We start from the raw sequence: 26,369 nt of genomic DNA, 5'->3' as shown, positions 1-26,369 counted from the left end.
GAAGCATGAGTAGTAGTTAGAATATTCAAACAATTAACACGTTCTGCTGTGCAAATTAAAATAGCATCTAAGTTGTCTGAATCTGGACAGACTGCACTGGGGAATATCAAAATTACCTAATGAATGCCATGACCAGCCTCCTGCCAACCTCCTGATCCAAAGTCTGGAGGAGCTATTTGAAACAAAGAAGTCAGAATGTTTTTTGTGACATTAGTAAAATTCTCTATTTTTCACTAACCTCGTTCTCAGAAATGAGCCTTGTTTCAAGTTATCCCACTGCTAGAATGCAAGCATGGAAATGTTTCAGCCTGGACAGGAGAAGTTAGTAAACATTATAAGCAAGTGAGAGTTCACTGTGGAGCCCCATAGCATTTGTCACAGAACTGACTCCATAATTACAACTTTCACTGAAAACAAACCTGCTGTTTCTAGCACTGTGATGCTCAAATAAGTTTTAGAAACGTGTGATTGTCACTGATGCAGAGATGTGTGCTTGTGTCTGCAGACAGTCTGATCTAATAGCTCTAAACAGTATCCCCTGCATACCCAGGACATGGATGGCTTTGAATAGATCTACCACACCTTATGGCACTGGTGCCTCCTGCACTAGATGTCTGATGAGGAACAAGTCATTGCACTTTGTGTTTTAGTGTTTGATATTAGGATTTGGGGTTGTGTTGGGGGTACTTTGCAGCCCATTGAGAAATGGGGCTTATATGATCAGCTCTCATTATAGGTGGGCAAAACATTTTTGTCAAATAGTAAGTCAACAAAAGTGGAGCTTCAGGGGAAGACAAAATGTTTACAAATTCAGATTTAATTTGGCAAATAGTTTAAAGCAAAAATGGGAAATACAATTTGGAAAACAATTTTTGGCATTTTCAAAATACAGCTTCTCAATTTCTCCTTTCAAAAAGCATGCTTTGGTTTAAAATGATCTATATTTAAAAGTATTAAAAATATTAATAACCCTAAAAATGAAATAAAATGTTTCTGTTTGCACAAACAAAATGTTTGGGGTAATCTCAAAACAGCTTATTTTATTTTTCCAATTTTTGCCACAAACCCTGAAAAACTCCATTTTGGTTCAACTTGAACTAGATTTTTCCTTATTTTCCACCCAGCTCTAAGTACAGGTTATCAGGTTAGTGTGCTGTCTGTCTTTAGCACCTTTGTGTGTCTGTCTTTAGTGAGAGTGGTTTCTCTCCCAACAAGCTCAGTCTACCCAGATCAGAGAGACATGGGCTGAGAGCCAGGGAACGGTGCAATCCCCAAAGAACAGTGGGAAATGAGGTTTACTTGCTGCTCTCCTGTTCCTGCTCACTGGCTGATTTTCTTTTCCAAGGTGCTGGCTCAGAGACTCCCATATTCATTGCTCCACCCTAAGCCCAGCTCACACTGGCATCAGCTGGCCCCAATGCTGTCTCTATCCCTGCCCAGTTCAGAACCACCTAAACCTATCAGATTCCCCAGCTGCTCACTGAGGCACACGCCCATGCCCCTGCGTGCGCCTCAACTGGTGCGGTGCCTAGTCATGTCTTATCTTGTGTCTCAAGAGGCAGCCCAGATCCTGGGAGACTTCTCTTCTGAGCTCCACCACTGAGCACAGGGAGGGGAAGAGATGCAAAGCAAGGCTGCTCTGGCCATCCAGTGTGGGCCAGATCCCAGCAGGTGTAGGTGGGTGCTCTGCCTGCAGATGGAGGCGCTGGCCCTGTGTCTGCAGGCTGCATGCAGAATGTCGGCTCAGTGCCAACATGCAACGGCACCAACCTGCCCTTCCCAGCCCCCTATCAGGGGAGTTTCAACGACGGGACTCAATTGGGGGCTGGTCCTTGCCTTCTCCCGGCGTGTGGCCCTGTGCTGGGCTGGCATCTAAGGTTACCGCAGCTGGAGGCTGCCCGTGGGGACACCAGATAGCCGCGGCCCTCCCTCAGGCGCCGCGGGCCAAGCCTGGCCGCCCTGCGGCTGCTTGGTGCGGGCACTCCGGGCCGCGCCCTGTAGGGCGCCGGGGCTTCGTCGCCGCGATGGCAGCAGCCCGGGCACTCGCTTGACTCCAGGCTCCGGCGCCTTGAGGACGCCCAGGCGGGGCGGCAAAGCCCGAGGGCGGGAGCACCCGCCCGAATTTCTTTCCCAGGCGTTGGGTGCCCAGGGGCCGGGCCACACTCCCCCCGGCCGCAGCAGGCGGCGCGGGCTTGCGGTGGTGAAGCGATGAGCTCACTGCGGTGCAGCGGCTGCGGAGCTCGGGGCTGGGCGGGGCGGGGCGGAGCCGGGGGGCGGAGCGGGGCGAGCAGCAAATCCATCGCGTCTGCGGCCTGGAGCTCCGGCCCCGCCCCAGTTGCGTGGGCGCAGCCCGGCTCGGCGCCAGTACCACGGCGGCGCGCCGGGCTCGTATGGGCCGCTGAGCGCTGCCGCCGGCGCTGGGCGCGGGCCTGGGTGGCACCATGCTGGGCCCGGACGCGTGCGAGTTCGGCGGGCAGCTGTTGGAGCTGCTGTGGCTGGCGCTGTGCTACCGAGGTGAGCGGGGGGTCGTGGCCGGGGCGCCGCTCCCCCGTGCGACGGGCGGGGGCGGCCTGCGCGACGCTGCGCGGGGGCTACAGCATGTGCGAGGTCTGAGGAGCGGGTGTGGAGTCACAGACGTTTTCGCGGAAAGACGGCGACATCACAAGCCCAGCCATATGAGGTCACTTTAGAGACCGGGGTCAGAAGGTGGCGGTGGGGGAATGGAGGGCCTTTCTCTCGGGGTACAGATGAACCCCTCTGCCTCCGCCTGCTCACAAAACCCCTTTGCTACAGGCCCAGCCAAGGGGCCCAGGGGCTGTGGCTCCCTGACCAGCATGGGGTTGTGCTGGGGCTGCTCTGGGGTAGGAGTGGACTTGCGCAGGGCTCACAGACCAGGCCATGTTTTGGACCTGGTGTCTGGGTGCTGATGGAGGCCAGGCTGGGTGTGTGCAAGAGTTTTGAGGTACACAGGGCTGCCTCTGTTCACCGTGCACTGCAGGCTCCTTCCTTATGTTGAGTGGTAGCCTCTGCGCTGGTTCAGCAAGGGGCTGCTCTCAGTGGCCCGCGTTACCCAGTGAGTGGGTTGGGGGTCCCTGCCAACCTGGAGCAGGGCTAGGTTTCTATGCCTACACTATAACTTGGGGAAGAAGAATCTCCTGGTGCCTCTGTTCTGGGGTGGCTGGGTGTTAAAGACAGGCATGGTTGACAGCCCTGACGTCACAATTTCAAGGCTGTAGCAGAAGTGTTTGTGGCAGGGCCCTGTCAGATTCTAGCAAATTCTGCTAAATATTTGTCACAAGGACATGAGGAGGACCTTCCTGGAAAGAAGAAGAGCAGGTGGAACTGAGCTTTGTTGGCATGGTGGATCTTTCTGCTCCCTCCCAGCTGTCTGATGGGAATATTATTGCCAAAACGGAAATTGCACAGGCTGAGTGATAGTCCTTGTGGGAACTTCTGTTTGATGGTGCAGATACACTATTGGAGTTTATATATTGGGGATGTGGACAGTGGAAACCATACTGGTTCTCTGGTACCCACAACATCTTCTAGGGTAAACAGGGCAGTCATGGCCCCAGGTCTAGTGTTAAACTACAGACAGACCTTTGGGACTACATAAAGAAGTGAATCACATAAAGCACAGCTGAAGGATTAGGAGTGTGCTAATGCCTGGTGCTTGCCTTCCCTGATCTGAGACTCCCTGGTCTGTCCCAGCAGTTTCCCATGTTTTGCCCAACTGTGCAGTTTCTCATGCCAGGGAGTAGCCTGTGGGGAAAGAGCAGGTGAGATCCAGGGTCCAGGGCCTGCCAGCTGCAGAGCTCTGGTGTGTGAGTTCTGTGGGGTTCCACATTATATTAGTTCCTTAACAGGCAGTGGTTCTTCATACTCAGTTCTGGTGAGATGATTCCTAGATTCATAGACGTTAGAGTCGGAAGGGACCTCAATAGATCGAGTCTGACCCCCTGCAAAGGCAAGAAAGAGTGCTGGGTTCAGATGACCCCAGCCAGATGCCCATCTAACCTCCTCTTGAAGACCCCCAGGGTAGGAGAGGGTACCACCTCTCTTGGGAGCCCATTCCAGATTTTGGCCACTCTAACTGTGAAGAAGTTCCTCCTAATGTCCAGTTTAAATCTGTTCTCTGCTAGCTTATCGCAGATTTAGACTGCCATTTAGAGTCCCCAGTGCCTTTGGTTATGTCAGATCCTTGAAGTCCAGTCTTGTCCCACTTCTTCTGTGGGTTCTGCTCCTGGTAACTTGGTAGGGAATGAGGCCAGGTTGGCTCTAGCAGCTTCTCTCAGCTTGTGCATGTGCCAGCCAACTGTGTCTGAGGGCACCAGTTCTGCTCTGATGCTGGAGCCACAACACCAAGCACTGCCAGCTAATTAATGGAAGCCACCTTTGGAATAGAGCCTCCAGGAGCCTGGCTTCTAGAGAGCCAGCTCTGCTCTCACAGGAAGGATTCCCCTGGCTCATCCTTCTGCCATGGCAGCACCGTACCTAAACTTTTGGTAGCCCCAGGTGAACTTTTAGTATCAGGGCTCCCCTTCGCCAGAGATAATGACGATAATAACCAGACAACAGAAAAAAATTATCATTTTTGGGCCCCCTTTCTATCCAGGCCCCTGGTGGCCTACCAGTTTGCCCATGCCTGTGTCTATCCTTATGCCAGGGACAGTGGCTCTTGGAAGGAACCCAGCCCCAAACCCCTGGACTCTCCTTTCTGGCCCTCAGGCTGGGTGGGGTCTTAGGTAAATAGTCAGGGGGGTCATATCCAAACTGCTTTATCCTTCCTGTTGCTAGTGACAGGCTGTTGGCAGAAAGAAGGCTCAGCCTCTGGGAGGGAGCAGCAGGTTGCTACCATCTTAGGGGAGGAACTGGTGCAAGTGGTTTGTACCCAGCCAGATGAGTCTGCAGAATACTGCTGCCTGAGACACCAGCCAGTCCTATGCTGTCTGCATACCTAAGGAGCTGGTTTAGTAGTTAGGGATGGCAATTCCAAAAATTTTCCAAAGGATTTGGGTATTCAGCTTTGGACAATACATAACTGGGCATGGCTGGCAGGCTGCATGTGAGAAACACCTAAGAGGACTGACACACTGTGGTTAAGATGGAAGTATGCTGGCAGAGCTTCCCAAGTAGGCTGGGACCCCAGAACTTGAATAGCAGCTAGTCTGTAGTGCATGCTTGAGGGGCATTGACACCATCCTAGGGAACCCAGGGCTGGAATAACAGCAGGACTGTGGCTCAGAATTGGGGGTCATCAGCTGAGCTATGTGGAAGAGCCCAGGGTAGAATAGCAGGGGAGATGCAGATCCACACTGAAGAGCATCAGTAGAATGGATAGTATAATCAGCTCAGCAGACCCACATTGTCCCTGGCTAGTTGTCTCAGCCGGTCTCTCTCCTTAGTGTAACAATTATGTCCTGCTTGTAGTAATTTAGCACCTGGGGCTGCTGTTCTGTTTGGCCCTTGTAGGTTCCCAGATGCCCCTAACCCCATCACTTGCACCCCTGGAGAGCTCCCCCATGTAGTGCCCCAGGTGCTTCTGTTGCTGCTGAAATGAGTCACCTACAAGGTAAAGGGAGCTTTGGCAGTTTAATCTTCACTTTTGTCCCTGCACCTAGATCATGTGCAAGCAGCAAAGCTGATTCTGTCTGTACAGTTATAGCTGCCAGAATTGAGGTAGTTCCTTTCTGATGGTCCCTCTCCAAGTCTAGATGGATTTCTGTTGCCTGTCTCAGGGGTCTGCCCATCCCATTAGCCAGCAGGGAGCCAGTCCTCCTTTTCCTGTGTTGCACACGGGCAGTTGCTTCTTTCTGAGTGGCATTGCCCCTGATTTACAGCAGGGTGAGTGAGAGTAGGCTCAGCCATCAAGCAGTGGGTGTTGCCTTAACTGCAGGCGGGACCTGGGCATTTGTGGGGGGAGGGGGCTGGCAAGAGTGTCCCCTTGCAGCAGACTTGTTGGCATCCCCAAGTCTTCCCCCTCTGGTTTGCTGTCTCCACCATGTTCTGGTCATTAGCAAAAGTACTGTGCATTAGATGTCTCTTTTCTTGCACGTGCAGTGGATGATCACATGGGACTAAGCCAGAGAGCTGCTCCACCCAGTATTTACTTAGCACTATTTGACCAGATCTGCTTGCACCTGTCCCCACACTCATGGACCACATGGTGGGTCCAGAAATCATGAACTTCACCCCCAAAATCATGAGGTTTAAGCACAGTAGAGATTGTATTCTTATGTGGGACTTTCTGCTTCTGGGCTCTGGTCATATTCAGGTCATGGTTGTCTAAGCTAGCGGGAGGGCTGGAAATATGTATTTGTTTTAATGAGAGACAGACTTCTCATCTCATCACCTGACTCTAGATACTGGGGCTTTAGGAAGGGAACTATCCCTGAGAGTCAGCAGCACTGGCCTTGCTCTCCTGCATGTGTCTGTACACTTGTCCCTCTTTGTTATCAAACGAGGATGAAGAGGAGATAGCAGTGCTTATGCTGCAGGTGTCAGTATTTGAGCCCTTTCACCCTGGGCTGCATGCAAGAAGCAGCAGTGGAGCAAAGAACACGCTAACACTGTTTCAGTTCCATCTGGCATTGAAATGGCAGAGTTTAGCAGGGCGTGTGACCAACACCCTGGCATGTGCAGGAGTAGAAGCCTCTGGAGGAAAATGTTGACCCAGTTTTACAATCACTTCCAAGATCCTGTAAAATTCAGGTCTTTACAGCACTGCTGTCAGGTGAAGTGTCGTGTGTGTAGTAGAGGTGCAACAATACATTGGTCCAATATAGGATTGGTATTGATATAAAGAAAATTGACTGTGTCAGAAATCGGCCCGACGCGGCTGATAATTTGGCCGATAAATGCCCCTACCAGCACACAGCCACAGCACAATACTGGGGCAGCAGGGAGCACAGCCAGCAGTGTGGAGAGCTGTGTGCAGCTGGTAAATCCGTTGTGGTAGAAGGGGTGGGGAAAGGGAAGGGATTTGTGGGGGGGCAGATCAATGCCCCTGCTGAGGGAGGGGGTTGAGCAGAGCCAGGTGCTGCTCATCTGGGGTGGGGTGGGGCGGGGTGGAGCGCCGGATGGAGCCGTGGCACGTTGGGGGGTGGGGGGCGGCAGCGGCTCTCTTGGGGTGCGCACAGCAGCAGGGGCATGAGGGGGAGCGTGTAGCCCCTGGATCTGTGCGCGGGGGAGCAGACAGGCTGCAGCTAGGGCTGCACTGGGCTCTTCTGAGCCAGGGCCTGGGTTGGGATGGAGGCTACAGAGGGGGCTGCAACCACCCCAGATTTCACTATAGCCCCCTGTAGCCTCATTCCCAGCACTGCTGTGCGCTTGGTGAAGCCCTGGCTCTTGGGGGGGGGGGGGGGGGGGTGCTGGCAAGGGTGTCCCCTTGCAACAGACCTGTTGGCATCCCCCAGTCTTCCCCCTCTGGTTTGCTGTGTCCACCATGTCCGGGTCATTAGCATATGCACTATGCAGGGAGGGTGCCATTATGCACTGTGGTGCCACGGCCGCCACTGCTTTGTCTTTGTGGCACCAGACTCAGTAAGCCCATTCCTGCCACTCCAGCCTCTCTCAGTATGCCCAACCCTTTGTGCACCACTCTGCCACAGTGCAGAGTGGGGGATGACATCCAGCCCCATGGCTGCTTTGCTTGGATAGGGAAAAACCCACGCATGTGGGTGGAGGTGGGGCGTTGAGCCAGGGCTGCACCAGGTGCACAGCTGCGGTGCTGGGGGTGGGGCTACAGCGCAGTGCCAGGAGCCACCCCATCCACACCCTCCTGACAAGCCGCAGCTCTGTCCCTCACCCCCATGCTCCCTCCGTCCCTCACCGTAGGGGGCATTGATCTGCCCCCCTTACGTTCCTTCCCTCCCCCCTCCCTTTCCACCACAATGGACTTACCAGCTGCATGCAGCTCTTCATGCTGCTGGCTGTGATCCTTGCTGCCTGAGTGCTGTGCTGCGGCTGCAATCAGGCAGGGGCATTTATCGGCCAAATTATTGGCCTTATCAGGCCAATTTCCGATACAGCCAATTTTCTTTATATTGGTACCGATCCAATATTGAACCGATGTATCAGTGCATCTCTAGTTCTGAAGGTTACTGTGGACAAGCTAGTGATGATATAAATGTAGCTAAATTGCTTCAGCTTAACACTACTTCATCCAGAGAGCTGGAGCGGTTTTGTAATGCTCTTGCTTTGTCCACAGTAACTACTAGAACATAACTGCTGCTGCTTGCTCCTTTCAAAATGTTTCCCTTTTGAAATGGCTCCAGAAGTATGCATCTGTACCCAAACAGGCTTTAACTGTTGGTCAGCTGTGTTAGGTAAAAAGCCAACTGGACATAAAATCTTCACTAGAATTGCCCTAATGGCTGGCCAAAGATGTTGTTATTGCTTCTGGTGCTTCTCTAGCACATGTTATCATAAAAGAAGTGTTGCTAGGAGTGTCTACCTGCTTTCCAGCTACCTTTGCAATGTAGGTCCAGGGGCTGAATAGGCTTGAGGGTCCCTTGTGGCCACATGGGGCTTGTCAGAGGCAGAGAAGGGTTCTTTCTGGGGCACACTGCACTATGCCTTGTCTCTGTGTCCAGAGGCCCTGAGTAAGAGCAGAAAAGCAGTTGGTGCAAGATGCTTGGATACTGCAGTGTTTGGAGGACCTGAAAAAGCAGCTCCCCCAGTATGGGGAGTTCCCTGGTCAGAGGTGGGGGCATGCCTTGGGCCTAAATGTTTTTAAAAACTGGAACCATTTGTTCATTAATATTTGTCACTCTGTGGAAGCCCAGAGATGGGGCCAAGCTGAACCTGGTATTGGTAACACTCAAGGTCAGGGTGAGGCTGGCCCTCATTCTGCTGTGGGGTGTCTCAAAGCATTCCCTTGTGCCCCTGCTGCGTACCATTGGCTCCCCAGATCACTGTCAGGTTGCTTTGCTCTCTTGATGCACAGGGCTGTACTTATTGTACTTGTTTTCTGAAGCAGGATGCAGGGAGCAGCCTTGGAGATGATGCTTGCCAGCACAGGCCTGTGCCAGTTACATTTGCCAGGCAGTAAGGCCTGGGCCTGTGCAGAGGGTTCTGTCAGTTCACAGAGGAAATGGGTTTGGCCTTGCCATTGCTGCTGTTTTACTCGTGGTAATCTGTAAAGCAGAGCCCTACACCTTGGCATGGCACAGTGCCTAACCTTCCCCCACAAGCAAGTAGAACCACCAATCCCAGCCTGGAATGGCAAAAGGACTTTTTTCCCCACATCCTGGGTCATAGGATGTCTGACATGGGAACTGGGAGGTCAGTGGCTAGGACAGGTTTGGTCTCTGCTCATCCAGAAGCCTGAGGGCAGGCCAGACTCTGCCTTCATGCTGGGAACTGAAGAAGCCCCTGCAGCAGACACAGAACTATTGTCAGCAAGCAGTGTGCCCTGCAGAGCTGCCATTAACGGCATCCTGCTGGAGTAACAGCATGTGAGGGCCTGCAGGAGCCTTCTCATTGGAGACCATGCATTGACATGCATGGTCTCCAATGCTCCCACAGTGCCCCACTACTATGCTCCCACAGTGACAGCTTTCCAGCTGCTTGTGAAATTGACTGCTGGGGGTCTAAGGGAATTACTTTCCTCTGTGGATTACAAAGGCCAGAGGTCTGATGGGGAAGTGAGTGGGGAGGTTTCTTGTCAGTGGTCAGCAGAAGTGTGTCCCACTTCTGGGAGGCTAAAGGGGGAGTGCGATGAGCAGACACTGGTGCCCTTCCTGGTCAGGGCAGTATCCTGGTAGAAGTATTGGTACTGCTGACTGTGCTGTGATCTCAGTGCACAAAGGGCTACCAGCTGAAGTGTGGGCTCTCTTTTCACCCCTGCTGAGCTTACCCCGAACAAATCCTCACTGTGACTGGGTTGCAGTGGTGGGTGGTAGGTCAATTCCAGGCCAGTCGTCTTGAGTCCAGCAACAAGACAGAAAACTACTTTTGTCGAACTGTGCAGTCCCCTCCCTACCTGTTTCTGATAATCAGGAATCCAGATTTTCTGTGTCCTGTGGAAAAACCCAGATTTTCTCCTTTAAAGGAGAAAAACCTGGGAAACCACAGGTTTCCTTTGGCAGGCTGGCAGAGAACCAGCCTACAAGGGGCTGCTTGGGCCTTGGGGGAGTGGGAGGAGGGCAGTCAGAGGCAGGGAGCCATGTGCATGTGCGTGCACATGCATGCACATGGCTGGCAATACAGCTGGGCAGGGTGATGGAGAGCAGCTCCCACAGCTGCCTTCGGGTAAGTCTGTGGAGGGGGGCATAGGTGATACATGGGGAGACTGAGGCGATGGTGGTGGCTTGCACTGAGCACACAGTGAGGGGGGGAGTAGGGCAGGATTGATGGCTGGGGCAGTGCCCAGGACAGGGACCAGGGCTGGAGCAGGCAGGAATGCACAGTCAGGCCAAACAGCTCATCGGGGGGAGGAGGGGAGCAGCTCCCTGACACTGCGCATTCATGGGGAGGGCTCGGGCCCATTGGTGATGTGTTGGGGGGCATTCCCCCCCCCGATTCCTGCACGCACAGTGGAATATGGGGCTGCAGCCTGGCTGGACTGGCACTAGACAGGAACTGCCTCTGTGGCCCAGTGGGCGGGACCTTCCATGGGAGAGTGGAATGGGGCAGGGCAGGGAGGCTTGGTGCTGCTGCCACCACTGCTGCTGGGTGCACCGTGCTGCTGGGGTCATTAAGGCGAGGCATTCCCTGCCCATCTGGCGGCAGCAGCAGGGAGGGCACAACTCCTCACCACTGCAGTGCCTTACCTTGGCAACCATGGCAGCATGGCTGGCGCAGGGCTCCCAGCATTGGCACGGAGGTGTGCCCTGCTGCTGCTGCTGGGTTGGCAGGGGGAGCTCTGATTTTCCGTGATTAAAAAAACCAAAATCAAATGCCAAATTATACAGGTATTTAAAATTTCTTGTGTTTATAATGATTGAGGCACTGGTAGGCTTCCAAACTGCTTTAAAATTGTAAATACAGTATAGTCTCATAAATCCAGATCTAAAAAATGTGGAATTCTCAAAAATGTGGCACTTTTAAAAAATACATTACATCAGGGAGTAGCGGCGGCTGGTCTCAGAGCAGAAGAGGGGGAAGCTTGCACGTGGTGGCTGCCACCACCATCCACCACCTTACGTTCCTGCTCTGCGTGCTGCCATTGCTACCCCCCTGCCCCACTCCACAACCAGCGGTCGTTCCAGTTTCAAAAATCTGGAATTTTCAAATTTCCAGCAGATGCTCAGTCCCGAGCATGCTGGATTTATGAGGTTATACTGTATATTAATAAAACTTTATTTTCAACTGCTGTCCATATATACATACAAAGTGGCATTTCTTTTAAATTGTGTAAAAATATGCATTTTGGGGTTTTTAATATGAGAATTTTGGATTTTCTTTAATTAAACAATTTTTGATGTTTTAACAGAGATGACCAGGATCTCTGAATAATGCTGATAATGTTTTCAGTGTGAAGATGTCTCTGAAAGCCCTAGCTCCTCAAACCACGTGATTGGGTGGGAATCGCAGTTTGCATTTAAAGAGTCAGTTTCTAAGGCTGAAAAGTGATCTAAGTGTGTTTGTCCAGAAGGTAAAAACAAAACCCAACTTTTATAAAACCTGTGATTTACTTGGGGTGGGGGGAAAGGAGGCTAGAAGGGGAGGGGGCTTAAGCCATGACTTTTGAATGTTTGGGTTTTGAAGCTGTGCTCTGCGGTGGGGTTTGCACTATAATCATTTAACTCCCCCTTTGCATGTTGTAGTTCCTTGCTACTGCTGCCATCCATCCCCAAGACCTATCATTGTACGCACCTAAATTCTTCACTCAAATGATCTGTGAAAGAATAGTGATGATAAATGCAATATGATTACTAGGTTTCAGAATGAACATCCTGCTGAGATGCAGCCTCTGCTTTGAGTTGGCTCAGATGTGCTAGCAAGGACAGAGCCTTCTGAGAATGTAGATGGGAATGCCATCCATCTGGAAATCAGAACTTGGCCTCAAAGTTTTATATGCACAGTCACATTTTAGGCATTTGGAAGTAAGAGACTTGCAACTTTCAGCTTGGCTTGGCAAAGCAGGTGCAAGATGTGCATGTTCCCATGGAGCTGGTCGGGATGGGGAGGGCAGGCTTTCCTGGGCCAGGAGTTCTGAGTCATTTAGTTTGGAATCAGAAACACTCCTGGGTGTTTTTAGAAGCAATTTTCCAGCCTCTTCAAACAGTTCTTAAAGAGGTTCTTGAGGAAGCTGGAATTGCTTGAAATTTGTTAGTGCTATTCATCTACTTACATACATGTTCAAGTGACTGTCTCTCTCTAACTGCCAAATCACAGGTTGATTTTTGTTTTGTTTTTTGGGGTTTTTTTTCTCCCCAGCCAAACTATGTGACTTGGGTTGGATTCTCTTGGAACCAGCCCCCTGCATGGCCCTGGCACCCATCCCATTCCTTCCCCATCTTTGAACTAACACCAGCCACTATCACTGGCTTCTTTCATGCCAGTCTCGTGCATGTTTCCTCCCATTGTACTCAGGCCAGGTTGTGTTTCTGTTTCTTGACAACTTCCCAACTGCCTTCCATGGCCTCTGATCTGGGGCCAGGCTCTGACAGTGAGGTACATCTCTGCTGGTTCCAGAGCCTCCTCAGTGACCTCTGCCTGGAGCCTGCTGCCAGCCCTGGAACCAACAACCACTTGGATTGGAACCTGCTTGCTTCACTTGGCATCTTGGCACCTCTGGCTTTGTGTTTCTGGCTTCTGTAGAGCCTAGTGCCAGGCCCAGCTCCAGCCCAGAGCCAGTTCTCAGCTCTTTCCCTCCCAGTTTCCATTCCAAATAAAAGTGTGGTATTCAGCCAGTGGTGATTCTGCCTTGAACAGATGGATGAGGTCCTTTTTGCTTGAGTTCCCTTCCAGCCCTATTTTTCTGTGATTCTCTGATTTATGTACAAGCTTGTGAGGGATCCACTGGTATGACAAACATTCACTTTTCAGCAAGGCAGGTCAGTGCTTGGGGCCCACTGAAAGACGCACTGAATCCCCAGCCCTGAGAGATGCATATACCCCCTGCTAGTCTGGGGAAAGGGACTCCTGTTGATGTGTCTACACTGTCTGTCCTGGTGTGACTGCACCTCACAGATGCATCTCAGCTAATTTCTGGCTAGCCGTATCATAGCCATATCATTATGGCAGCAGGGAGCTTAGTTAAGTTGCCAACGCCACATGAGGTGGTCAATAGACACTTGGGCAGAGCTCCATGTTTAGCTCCATGTTGCTCTGATTAGATAGCAATGGGTCCCCATATTGAATGCAAGCTCAGGTATGTCTACCTGAGCTGCAGCCACAGCTCAGCTCAACCTGGCTCCTGAGTGGTCTCTTGAGCAAAGTGCTGAGCATAAGGATGGTGCTTGAGTGGGTGGCAGTGTAGCAGCACTTCATCCCGAGGCACCTTGTGCGTTTGGCCAAGTCTGGCACTGAAAAGGAGTCTGTAAGCAGTTCAATGATGATGTGTCATCATGGTCTCCACAGCAGCCAGGGGTTTCTGTCATGCAGAGTCCCCACAGACAGGACTCTGGGGAACCTTGTGCTTCCCACCAGCCTTGGGCATGAGCTCCCTGCTGCTGTGGCCTGTGCCATCACCCTGGTGACATCAAAGTGCTAGAGCTGCACAGGTGTTGGTGAGGCATTACTTGTCCTGTAAACTCTCTTGTGGGTGGTGCTGCCTGTGGCAAGAGCCTACTGTGAGTGAGCTGGGAGTGGGGTCAGCAGGACCAGCAACAGAAAGACTGTACCTGTAACTGAGCAAACTATCTTCAGTATTGAAGCATGGTACATATGGCTCATGCTGTCATTTTGGGGGGCTGTGGCACTTCAAATATGAGACTTGGAGACCTAGGACAGGGGTGTCCAACTTTTTTGAATGTGGGGCTGGATCATGAACTTTTTATCACCCAGTGGGCCGGCAAGCCATATTCAAACACCCTCTGTCCTGGGCCAGAGAGACCCTGCCTGTGTAGCCCTACTGCACCTACCTGTTACTGCAAGGTTCATGGTAGCTGCTGGTGGGCAGGGGCAGGAGGAACCCATTCTGCATCCAGCCAGCTATTGCCTCAGGGACTGAAGGGGAGAAATAAATAGCTCCACATCTCCATCCCCCAAGCAGCGCAGCCCCACGAGCCAGCGCTGCCTGAGGGGGGCTGGAGCAAGGTGGCCGCTGCACCGCAGCCCCTCATTCGCCTGCCGACATGGCCCTGCTCACTGTGGTGCCTGCCCGCCCGCGCACGCAGCCCTGGTGGCCTCAGCACTGCGAGCCCAGAGTGCAGGGTCTGGCAGACACCGGTCCCACCGCCTCACCCCACAGAGGTCACGCCAGGACCCCGGCTGCCGAGGTCCCCCCCCATGCTGGCTTCCCACATGCTGCTGGGGACGGGAGGAAGCCGGCCAGGTCAGCACCAGCCAGCAGAAGCAGCGGCAGAGCCATGTGCCACTTGGGACTGACCGGTGCAGGCAGGGGAAAATGCAGCTGAGCCCCTGCTGTTCTGGCCGGGCTCATCCTGCCCCGAGCGCCGCCGCTTCTGCTGGCCGGTGCAGACCCGGCCGGGCTCCTCCTGTTCCCAGCAACTTGTGGGAAGCCAGCTTCAGCCACATGCTGCTCCGGATGGGATGGACCCAGCCGGGTCAACACCGGTTAGGAAAAGCGGCATGCAGCTGAAGCCAGCTTCCCATGTGTTGCTGGGGATGGGAGGAGCCCGGCTGGAGCAGCAGGGGCTCAGCTGCATTTTCCCCCTGCCTGCACCAGTCAGTCCTGAGTGGCTTGGGACTCTGGCAGCTGCCTATTGGGGTATGCTGGGAGGGGTCTGCCCAGGGCTGCCTCTCTCTTTCCCCACTCCCCCTTGCTTTGTGTTAGGATAATTACACAGGATGCTGAGGAATTCATCAGAGCCACATTCACAATCGGAAGCAAACGCTGAAATAACCAGTACAGCTCTAAGAGTTGCTAGTAGGGACTTGGCTTGGATGCTAGCTTGAGTGCAGCCAGGAGATGCTTCACTGTAGATGGGCAAGGATGGTACCTTCCTACTCTGGACTGTGAAATGTCCAGCTGCAGCTGTGGTACCCAGACATGCAGGCAACTGAAGCAGGAACTCAGGAGAGCTCCAAGTCCTGCGGATGGGTGAGGCAGACCCTTCCACCTTTGCTGCATGGAAGGAAGAGCTCCCTGCCCTCCATGTTGTACTCAGAGTGACTATTTGTTTCTGTAGTGCAGGCCAGGAGCAGAAACGGCACGTGAGCAGGGAATAATTTCTAGCCTCTAGGCTCCTGGAGGCAGCTCCCTCTCAGCCTGGAGACTCCTGGGACTACCTTTCTCCCTGCCACACTGCTTGCTCCCAGGCTGCCTCCCAGCAAGCTGCCAGTGACCTATAGTGGGTAGGAAAGGCGCCCTGCACTCCCTGCCCCTTTCCTGATTCACCTCTCCCCAACCTATCTGGGGATGCCTCTTTTAGCTGTCTACATGCCCAGTCTGGGGATGCTCTGTATCTGTGGGTTCCTCCTTGTTCTAACTGACCTCTCCCCGCAGACATTGTGGCAGACAAAGATGGGGTGACTCTGTCCCTGGAGGAGGATGTGGATGATGTTCACTTGGCTTACAAGACCCCAGAGAAGAAGAGCCTTCAAGAGATCCAGCAGCTGGACCAGGATGATGAGAGCTTGAACAAATACAAGCAGGCACTGCTGGGGCCCATTCCTGTGGCTGTTGGTAAGGCATGTCCAGAGCAGGGGCTCCAGGGAAGAGCTCCTTGCTGGGAGGTGTGTAGGAGGAGCGTTAGGCTCAGTCCCTCCACCCCGTTCCCATCCCCTTCTGTTTCTGTAAAGTGGCTGATAATCTGGAGCCTGACACTAAAGGCTGGGACAGTCTGAGAAATATTTCACTTGGGTCTTTCCAACTTCAGGCTTGAAGGATAAGCAGAGGTGGGGGTGGAGGTGGATTCTGCTTCAAGGGGCACAAGGGTGTGGGATAGCAGAATGTCTCCTTTTGCTGGTGTCTGTCCAGAGCGGCTGTTAGTTGTGGTAGTGGGGAGTGTGGGAGGGCAAGTGCCATCTCTCCCATTGGGAATGATGCCAGCTCAGCCTGCTCTAGTCTTTGCAGAAATGTCAGTTGCTCCAGACTCACATAGGGAACACTAGTAGCCTCACCCATTGTACTCTGAACAGTAACAGCTGCCTGGTGTCAGCTCTGCACTGCAGTTACCTTGGTTACTAGTGTGCCACAGCAGTTTCCATAGTAACACTTATGGAGGAATCTTGTAAATTTTATTCCAAGTGACAACGATGGAGAAAGCCATTGCTAGGAGCTCCTAAGGACAAGGACTCACTGGCGTGGCACATGCACTGCAGCTAGCCTTACACTGTCAGATCCATATGGGTGCCTGGCTTTCTCTGCCTGCTTCAGTTTCCTGTGTGGGGACTCCCCCACCGCTGCTTCTTATTCTCTCCTTTGGCATATGCTCTCTGGAGGGCTCCTCTGATCTGGCTGAGGGGTGCTGATGGGGACTCAACTCCCTTTTAGATTACAGGCAAACCTGTGCCTCTGAGCTACGCTGAGGCAATTTCATTTTTCTCTTTAGGTGGGGAGGCCTTTTTATCCTGGAGTACCAAGTGTGGCCACTGCATCCTTAAAATAAATCCCTGTTTCCTGGCTCTAGTGAACCACCAACCAGGATGGCTGATCTACTGGACAGGGCTTTAAACCAACTTTGCTGGGGGATGGGGAAACTCCAAGTGGAGCATGCCTGGGGACTGGCACACAGGAAAGCTCTCTTGTGGAGGACAGTAGCACAACTGTTTCTGAGACTGCTAATCAAACACAGCTCCCACAGCATCTCAGGAAAACGAGGGTGTCAATTGAGGGCCTCAGCTGCCTTTAGTCCAATGCCAGGAGCATGGAGAATAAGCAGGAGGAGCTAGCCCTCCTGTTCTCTAGTGGGCAATATGACCTGATAAGGATCACGGAGACCTGGTGGGACTCCTTGCATGACTGGAGCATAGCCATAGAGGGCTACACCTTGCACAGAAGGAACAGAGTAGGGAAAAAAGGTGGAGGGGTAGCTTTCTAGGTGAGAGAGCAGTATACCTCTCTGGAGGCTGACATTGGCTCCAAAGATAAGCAGCTTGAAACCCTGTGGGTCAAGTTATGGGGGGGGAGGCGGAGGGGGCAAGGTGAGAGAAACTGAACTGTAGGCGTTTACTACAGGCCACCGAAGCAAGAGGAGGAGCTGGATCTGGAGCTCGCACACGCAAGGGACTTGGTTGTCATGGGTGACTTCAATTACCCGGACGTAGATTGGGAGGAACACTTGGCTAGGTCAGACCATTCACACAGTTTCCCGACTGCGATTGAGGAGCTCTTTCTGACCCAGGAAACATAAGGGCCAACCAGAGGCAACGTTCTCCTGGACCTGGTCTTGGCCGAGGGAGATGATCTGGTGTGTGGCTTGAACATTGAGGGTAACCTGAGCGACAGCGACCATGAAATTATCAGGTTCACTGTCCACCGCAAAGTGGACTAATCAACCAGCAGGATTGAAGTCCTGGACTTCAAGAATGCTGGCTTCGACAGGCTCAGAGCATTAGTAGGGGAGGCGATGAGGGACCAGGAAGGGAAGGCAAATGGGGTGCACGAAGAGTAGTTGTTGCTCAAGGACACGATCCTCGAAGCACAAAAGAACGCTGTTCCTGCAAAGAGGAAGGTAGCAGGAGGGATGGGAAGCCCTTCTGGCTTAATAGGGACATTGCGGTCCTCTTAAAAAAGAAAAAAGAGGTTTACACACAGTGGAAGCTAGGGATGGTCCTCAAGGATAACTGTACTTTGGTGGCCAGCACTTGTAGGGAAATGATCAGGAAAGCCAAGGCGGCGACTGAGTTTAGGTTAGCCATGGGAGTCAAGGACAATAAGAAGTCCTTCTTTAGGTATGTAGGCAGCAGAAGAAAAAACAAATGGAAGTGTGGGACCCCTGCTTAACACCTCGGGACAGCTGGTAACCGACATTCAGGAAAAAAATCAACTTGTGAATGCCCACTTTGCTTCGGTATTTCGCTGGACCACGGGGAATGTCAAGTGAGATAAGGCTCAGGGGGCATGCAGGGACTGCCAGCCTCCCCACTGTGGATGCTGAGTGGGTGCAATACCAACTAGAAAAGCTAGACGTTTATAAGTCAGCGGAACCTGATGGATTGCATCCGAGAGTGCTGAAGGAGCTGGCTGAGGTCATCATGGAAGCCCTGGCAAAACTCTTTCAGAATTTGTGGTGCAGAGGGGAGATTCCTGAGGATTGGAAGAGGGCCAATGTTGTGCCCATCTTTAAGAAGGGGAAAAGGGAGGATTCAGGCAACTATAAGCCGATCAGCCTAACGTCTATCCCGGGGAAAATCCTGGAAAAGCTCATTAAAGTATCTATGTGCAATACACTTGCAGAAGGTAAGATTCTGAATGATAGCCAGCATGCTTTTGTCACAGGTAGCTCTTGTCTTACCCATCTCATCTCCATCTGCGACCAGGTCTCTTGCCACCTGGACAAGGGAGACAAGGTAGATGTTATACCTAGACTTCCAAAAGGCTTTTGATCTAGTATCCCATGATATCCTTGTGGGAAAACTGAAAGATTGTGGGCTCAGCTGTTCGATGATTCAGTGGGTGGGAAACTGGCTACAGGGTAGGACCCAGATAGTTCTCATGAATGGATCCATGTCATCCTGGCGCACAGTGGCCAGTGGTGTCCCTCAGGGGTCTGTGCTTGCACTGCTGCTTTTCAACATCTTTATCAATGATTTGGATGGGGGAGTGAAAAACTTGCTGGCCAGGTTCGCGGATGACGCTAAGTTATGGGGATACAGGCGGACCTGGACAGGCTCAAGTTGGGAAGACCAAAACCAGATGAAGTTTAACACTTCCAAGTGTAAGGTGCTCCATCTGGGGGGTAAATAACCCTCAACATACGTATAGACTCAGAAGTGACAGCCTGACTTGCACCACAGCTGAAAGGGACCTAGGGGTAATGATTGACTACCGCATGAACACGAGCCATCAGCGCAATGCAGTGGTCAGCAGGGCAAACAACATGCTGGCATGCATCAACCAGTGCATCTTGTGTAAAACTAAGGAGGTGATACTCTCACTATGCTCAGCACTGGTGAGATCGCAGTTGGAGTACTGCATCCAGTTCTGGGTGCTGCACTTCAATAAGGACCTGGAAAAACTTGAGAGGGTCCAGAAAAGAGCCACCCATATGAAGAGACTTGCAAGGCAAGCCATACGAGGAAAGGCTGAGGGACCTGGGCCTCTTTAGCCTAAAGAAGAGAAGGTTGAGAGGGGACTTGATAGCAGCTTACCACTTTATCACAGAGGAGTGCATCAGGAGTTTGGTGATGAACTGTTCACTAGGGCACCCCTGGGGAAGACCAGCACCAATGGATACGGACTCCTGGAAGGCTGCTTCAGGCTTAATACCAGGAAAAACTGCTTCACAGGGTGTCCAGACTGTGGAATAAACTCCCTTCAGAGGTGGTGCAGTCACCTACCCTGGAGGTTTTCAAGATGATACTAGACAGTCACCTCACGGGGGTCACTTGACCCCAGTTACCTTCCTGCCTAGAGCAGTGGGGCTGGACCTGATGATCTGCAAGGTCCCTTCCAGCCCCTAACAATCTATGAATCTACGAAACCACAGTTAGATGTCCCTGAAGTGTGTATGAAGGCAGTAAGTGCCTTTGTGTGTGCTGTGAGCAGCTCTGTGAGTTACCTCTTCAATGATTCCATGGGGAGTTAGACCCAGGGCACTCTGCCGCACTAGAGGTGTGTAAAATGGAAGCTAGTGGCAAGAACCTCTTGAATGATGATGGCCTGTGAAACTTGTTCTCCAAAACATTTTCTCAGGGTTAGTCTGGTCTAGCTTTGACTGTCATGGACAATGGGGATTTATCTTTGCCTCTAGGAGTATCCTCTATTTAGAGTTGGGCCTGTAAAGAGAATTGTGTCTGTGTGAAAACCTGTAGGTACACAGATGAATCCAAATATTCCCTGGAAATGTCTGTGACCTCAAGGATAAAGTAATCTCTATTTGGGTATATTATTTTACTGGTATGGGAAATTCTCCAGTAAACTTCCTGAACTGGAGAGTAACTTGGAGGGCATGAGGCTAACAGAAGGGTTGTCACCTATGTTCCTGTGAAAACTGAGTGCCAGAACATCTTCCATCTATTTGGCGTATAAGTTGACTTTAAGCATGGTTCCATTCTACCCTATTGACATTCCTGAAAATTCATTAATTCATTGTCTTCTGTAACACAGACTGTCTTGGAGTCCCCCACAAGGCGGTGCTTGCTGTGGACCAAAGCAGCTTTGTCTGGTTTTTGAGAGTGTCCCCTAAAGCCAACCCAGGTGTGGCTTCTAGAGCTGGAAGAGGGGGGTGATGGTAGGGAGGAGGCTGGCTCCTTCCCGCTCTGAGAGTCTGTCCTTTCCGTCTCTTACCCTCCTTGGTTTTCTGTAGCCCTGACCTAAGTGGCTAGCTTCTGGTTTCACTCCATTAGAATTAAATGTATGTCTCATTCAGATTCATAAAACAAAATCTAGCCATCCTGAGTGTCTTGATAGTGCACCCAACACTTTACTGACAGTTATTTCCACTTGTGACTTAATGTTCACCTGAATTAATGTTTCTACACTTGAGATAATGTTTTTACCTAAAGCTGAAAACAGTCTGCAGGGCTGTGAAATGGGAGTAGCTAACAGGAGAACTGTAGAAGAAAGGATAGCCTAATTAGAGGATGGTTAAAATGACAGAGGGTTGTTAACATGTGCAGTGAAGAGAGAACAGAAGGAATCAGATAGATTACAGCGAGCCATGAAGCTCCATCCTTCCTCCATCTGGCCTGAATAGAAATGTAACTGCTGCCGCCAAGCAGGTGGTTTTAAATGTTGGGAATCAAAGAAGGTCCAACTTCACCAACACAGTCTCCCTAGATCTGTCCCTGTACATACAAATCATAAAAAAAGTAAAACTGAACATCTAGTCCAACCCTGTGCTGGAGGCAGGATTATCCCTATCCAAACCATCCTATACAAATCCATTGTCCAACCCATTGGTAAAAATACATAGTCAACTGTGGCAGAGCACCTTTGGGGTGCTCGCCACTTTAGGTCTCTCACAGGCTCTGAGGGGAGCCTGCTCAGAGGAGCAGTAGGGGAAACATCCCCCATGTACCATTTAAAGAGGGATGGTGTGTGGCAGGGAACTGTTGGTGCCTGCCACTTCAAGACTGGGGCCAAGCCGCCAGAAGGTGCTTAATTGCGGTGGCCATTTTAGAGCTCTGGTTTTCATAGATTTCATAGACATTAGGGCTGGAAGGGACCTCGGAAGATCATCGAGTCCAGCCCCCTGCCCAAAGGGCAGGAAGTCACCTGGGGTCATAGGATCCCAGCAAGATAAGCATCCAGTTTCGTCTTGAAGGTGTTCAGTGTAGGTGCTTGAACCACCTCCGGTGGCAGGCTGTTCCAGACCTTGGGGGCTCGGACAGTAAAGAAATTCTTCCTTATGTCCAGCCTGAAACGGTCTTGTAGTAGTTTGTGACCATTTGACCTCGTCATCCCTTGGGGCGCTCTGGTGAACAAACGTTCCCCCAGATACTGGTGGTCACCCCTGATAAACTTGTAGGTGGCCATCAGATCACCCCTGAGCCTGCGCTTTTCCAGGCTAAAGAGCCCCAGGGCTCTCAGCCTGCCATCGTAGGGTCTGCTTCCCTGACCTCTGATCATGCGCGTGGCTCTTCTCTGGACTCTCTCAAGCTTCTCCACATCCTTTTTGAGTTGTGGAGCCCAAAACTGGACACAGTACTCCAGCTGCAGCCTCACTAAGGCTGAGTACAAGGGGAGAATGACGTCCCGGGATTTGCTTGAGAAGCATCTATGGATGCAAGCCAGCGTTTTGGTCGCTTTACTAGCCGCAGCATCGCACTGCAGGCTCATGTTCATCTTGTTGTCAATGATGACCCCCAAGTCTCTTTCTTGCATAGTGCTAGCCAACATAGCACTGCCGAGCCTATAAGGATGCTGCGGGTTTTTTTTCCCAAGGTGGAGAACCTTGCATTTATCAGCGTTGAACACCATCAGATTCTCGTCCGCCCACTTGCTGAGCCTGCCCAGGTCAGCCTGGATCACCCGCCTGTCTTCTGGTGTGGCTGCTTTGCCCCAAAGTTTGGTGTCATCAGTGAACTTGGCCAGTCCGCTTCTGACTCCAGTGTCCACATCATTAATGAAGATGTTGAACAGTATGGGTCCAAGGACAGAGCCTTGGGGGACCCCACTGGTCACAGGACACCACGATGAGTGACTTCTATCAATTACTACCCTCTGGGTCCGACCACGGAGCCAATTTTCCAGCCACTGGATGGTGGAGGACCCAAGGCAACAATTGGCCAGTTTCTCCAAGAGGCGATCATGGGAAACCAGATCTAAGGCTTTTTTGAAGTCAAGATATATGACATCAATCTCTTCTCCCTTGTCCAGGTGATAGGTCACCTGGTCGTAGAAGGAAATGAGATTGGTCAAGCAAGACCTACCCACAACAAATCCGTGCTGGCTATCCCTTAAGATGTTGCCTATATAAACAAGGCAGTTCGCTGCTGGCAGCCCAGGCAGCAACATTGCCTGGCTATGAGGCTCCATAACATCCTGGAGGTAAGGGTAGGAGCTGTAGGGGATGGTCAGGAGGCTCCTGGTCCTGAGCATGACCTAAAACTGCACCCTGCCTGGAGTGGGTGGCCTGGTGGGGCTCTCAGTGGTGCGGGCGCCCCCAGGAAATGCCAGGCTAGTGATCACCCTGGTGAAAGGCAGGTAGGGGTGTCTTAACCCTAGCCCTCACTTTTGAGTGGGTTTGTGTTGGGGGCCAGGCACGGCTCCGGCCACCTGAGCCCTGTGTGGGGTGCAAGACCCCAAGAGACCCCCGAGGAGGGAGAGTGGGGGCCATGCACGGCTGCGGCCACCTGAGCCCACCGGGGAGCGAAGCTCCATGGCCCCAACTGAGGGGGCAGTGTGAAACCCCAACTGAAGGGGGCAGAGATGGGGAGCCCCAGTGAAGGGGGAGAGAAGAACCAGAAGGCTGAGGGCCCAATGTGTGTGTGTGTCTACACACATGTCCCAGAAGGGGCCTGAGTATGCTTAGACCCGGTCGGGTAATTGGCTAGCCACTACTGCAGTGAGAGTCGTGGGAGAGGCCCAAAAGACGGTACGTCTGCCACCCAAGGAATGGACTAGCTAAGCTGATGGCCTAAGGGGCCCACTCCGAGGGGGAGCAAGGCAGCATAAGTTGGTGATAGGTGAAAGAGCCCCTGTGAGAGAGGGTGGAGTATGTGAGGCGTGGATGAGAGGCGGGCAGTGTAAATGTGCGGGTGACTGAGGCCTGATGGCATGGCCCAAGCTTGTTCTGGCGGTTGGCCCAGAGTACTGTAACATCTGGATGCCATCTGCGAGGCATGGGCTGTGGTGTAGGGAAGGTTCGGAGCTGCAGACAGTGCTCCCCTGGCATGGGGGCAAGAATAGGCAGCCTCCCATTTAATTAACAACAAGGTATGGCAGATGAGTCAGGTGGGGGGCGTGCCCAAAGGCAAGTGGGGATCCTAGCACTGTGGCTAAGGTGGGGAGGCCCACTTTGCCACATCGACCCTGACACAATTACAAGACGTAACAGAATGGTTGGAGATTTCCTCTGGCTCGTCTTTTGTGCGTGGTGCCCCTGTGACCCTTATTTGGGTCGTGACCCAAGGTTGGGAATCGCTGCTCTAGAGATACCTAGTTCAGTGTTCTCCCTCTACAGCATCCATTTCTGCCACTGTTGGGAATAGAATACTGGACAAGAGCAGGGGTGGGCAATTATTTTGGCTGGAGGGCTGCTTATTGTGGATTGGTGAGCTGTCGTGGGCTATAAGGGTAGCTCCGCCCCTGATGGGTGCCCCGCCCTCAGATTGCCATTTTGGGACCAGAAGTCTTGCCCCTAACCCCTGACCATTGCCACTGGAAGCCCCTCTCCTTGCCCCTGGAAGTATTCCTATTGGGAGGTTGCCATCTGAACCAGAAAAAAACCAAATCGTACACTAAAAGTGAAACACCTACTATAACATTTTATTATAAAAAATATTTTTGTCATGATTTGTTTGCATAGTGTGTATAGAGGTGATTGCACAATAGCTCCAAAAATAAAGTCTTACTCTTGTATATTGTGTGTGGAGGGCAGTTGGGGGGTGGTATTGTGTGTGTGATGAGGTGTGGAGATGTGGGTGGGTGCATGTGGGGTTTGTGAGGAGGTGTGGCTGTGTGTGGGGGAGAGTTTAGGTTAGTTGTGGGATATGTCTATATGGGGAGGTTGTGGGGAGGAAGGGTGTAGGGTTTGTGGGGTGGGGGGTGTGGGGACCCCCCTAAATTCCCCCCTCATGGCACATAGCCCCTGCTGCCAGTAACAGCAGGTGGAGGTGTTTGGGGGTGCTTGTGGCCTGCACAGGTACTGCATATCGCTCCAGCCAGTGCTGCACATGGCAGCAAGAAGCACAGCCAGGCTGGCCCGCTTCTATTGTGCAGGGCTCCCCGCAGCGCACATGCAGCTCCCAGGACTTGTGCACCACTGTGGGAAAGCCCTGTGCCATGGAGCCAGAAGCAGGAGTTGGGGCTCCCCCTAACTTCTTCCATTTCCAGCAGAGTCCTGACAGCTGCACATGGCTGGGAAGGCATCTGGCTCCATTGCGTGGGGCTTCCCCGTGGTGGTATGCGCCGCAGGCAGCAACACCTGTGCAGAACATGAGCATCTGCCTGCTGCTTCTGTTGGTGGCGGGGGCTGTGTGCCATGTGGGGAGTGTCTGGGGGGTTCCCACATCTCCCATCGTCCCTCACACCCACAACCTGCCCATCCAAGCTCCGCACTCCTGCTGCCCCTCTGGGTGCAGGCTGTGTGCTGTCACCAGCCAAGCCCCATGCTCCGCACTCCTGCCCCACCCAGCTGCAGCTTCCCCTCCCTCTGCCCCAGCCACTTCCTTACCTGCTGCCTGGAGTGAGCACTGCAGCAGGGAGATAAGGAGGAGCTGCTGAACACCGGGGAAGCCAAGGAGGTCTCCCAGCAGCTGCAACAGTGGCAGTAGCAGCTCTGTCTGGAAGCCATGTGCTGGTGGGGCTGGGCCCTTCCACACATAAGGATTGAGGTGAGGTGAGGTGCGGCATATAATTAGTTGGTGGGCGCTTGGGGCTGGATGAAATTGCCTGGCAGGCTGGAATTGGCCTGTGGGCCATATTTTGCCCACCTGTGGACTAGATGGATCATTGGTCTGACCCAGTATAGCACTTCTTATGTTCTTAACACCCTAACCTGCCATAGGTAAAGCAGGGGGACAACAGTGGCCAATATCCTGCTGTTATGAAGGTTGTTAAAAATATGCTCAAAAGATCCAAGGTGGAGGTCCATGTCCCTTGCTACAGAGGACAGCAAAACCCCTGCAGTCTGTACCAATCTGACCATGAGTTAAAATTCCTTCCTGAACCCAACTATGGTGATCAATCTGACCCTGAGTGGAAGGGCAAGACCTTCTTGTCAGGAATCTCCAGGTCTAAGTTCCAGCAGAGCATTGGCACACCCCAGTGAAAATCCCCAGCCTTGGCTGCAGCCAACTCCTGTGCTTCTGAAGAAGGTGACCCTCCCACCCAAGATCCATTGTAGCAGGAGGGGAGGGGAAAGAATTTCTTCCTGGTCCCATGTGGCAGCCAGCAGGGCCCAGAAGCCTGGGAAATACCAAAAGTATAGCACAGACATAGCTCCTGTGTGAAACCCCCACTGGTGAAAAGTAAAAGTCCCATCTGTGTCTAAGTGCCAACAATTCCACTGGGATGATCAGCAAACTGCCACTTGGATGGCCAGAGGGAAATAGCGTATGAGCCTTTGAGCACACGCTGAAATGGAGGAAAATGCTGTATGCATGGGACTGGTGCCTCATTGATAACCTCATCTTTGTTTCAGTTCAATCTTTGGTTCAGGGGAGTAGTGGCTGGAAAGCAAGGCAGTGACCAGAGCATGCACTGTTGATAGTTTGCTTTCTTTGCTTATTTGTCTTCTCTTTGCTTCTAAATTTGCAGCACAACTGATAGACTGAAGTGATGCTATGTTAGCATTATTTCCCACTGGGGTATCAGTGCCATGTAGGTAACATGGCAGGCACATGGGGCACAAGTCTTCCTTTGTACCCATCTGTGACAAGGTACAGCCTGTGCCTGTTGTTTAGAAGGGTGTGGGCAAGCAATAGAGTAGCCAGCAGGTGGCTGCATTCCCAGTCAGGCATAT

General features: G+C 52.3%; 1 protein-coding gene across 1 annotated transcript in view; it reads left to right on the top strand.

The window, feature by feature from the left end:
- Positions 1-2,343: 2,343 nt before the first annotated feature.
- Positions 2,344-26,369, top strand: part of ARHGDIG (Rho GDP dissociation inhibitor gamma) — a 47,135-nt gene continuing 23,109 nt past the window's right edge. Inside the window, exons 1-2 of the mRNA XM_006277699.4 lie at positions 2,344-2,514; positions 15,581-15,760. Of these exons, the coding sequence (XP_006277761.1) occupies positions 2,442-2,514; positions 15,581-15,760 (253 nt within the window). The 5' untranslated portion in view covers positions 2,344-2,441. The remainder of the gene's footprint in view (positions 2,515-15,580; positions 15,761-26,369) is intronic.

Source organism: Alligator mississippiensis, chromosome 13, assembly GCF_030867095.1.
Source record: "Alligator mississippiensis isolate rAllMis1 chromosome 13, rAllMis1, whole genome shotgun sequence".
Taxonomy (NCBI): Eukaryota; Metazoa; Chordata; order Crocodylia; family Alligatoridae; genus Alligator; species Alligator mississippiensis.
The sequence above is the reverse complement of the archived record's forward strand: the minus strand, read 5'-3'. Positions and strand labels throughout refer to the sequence as shown.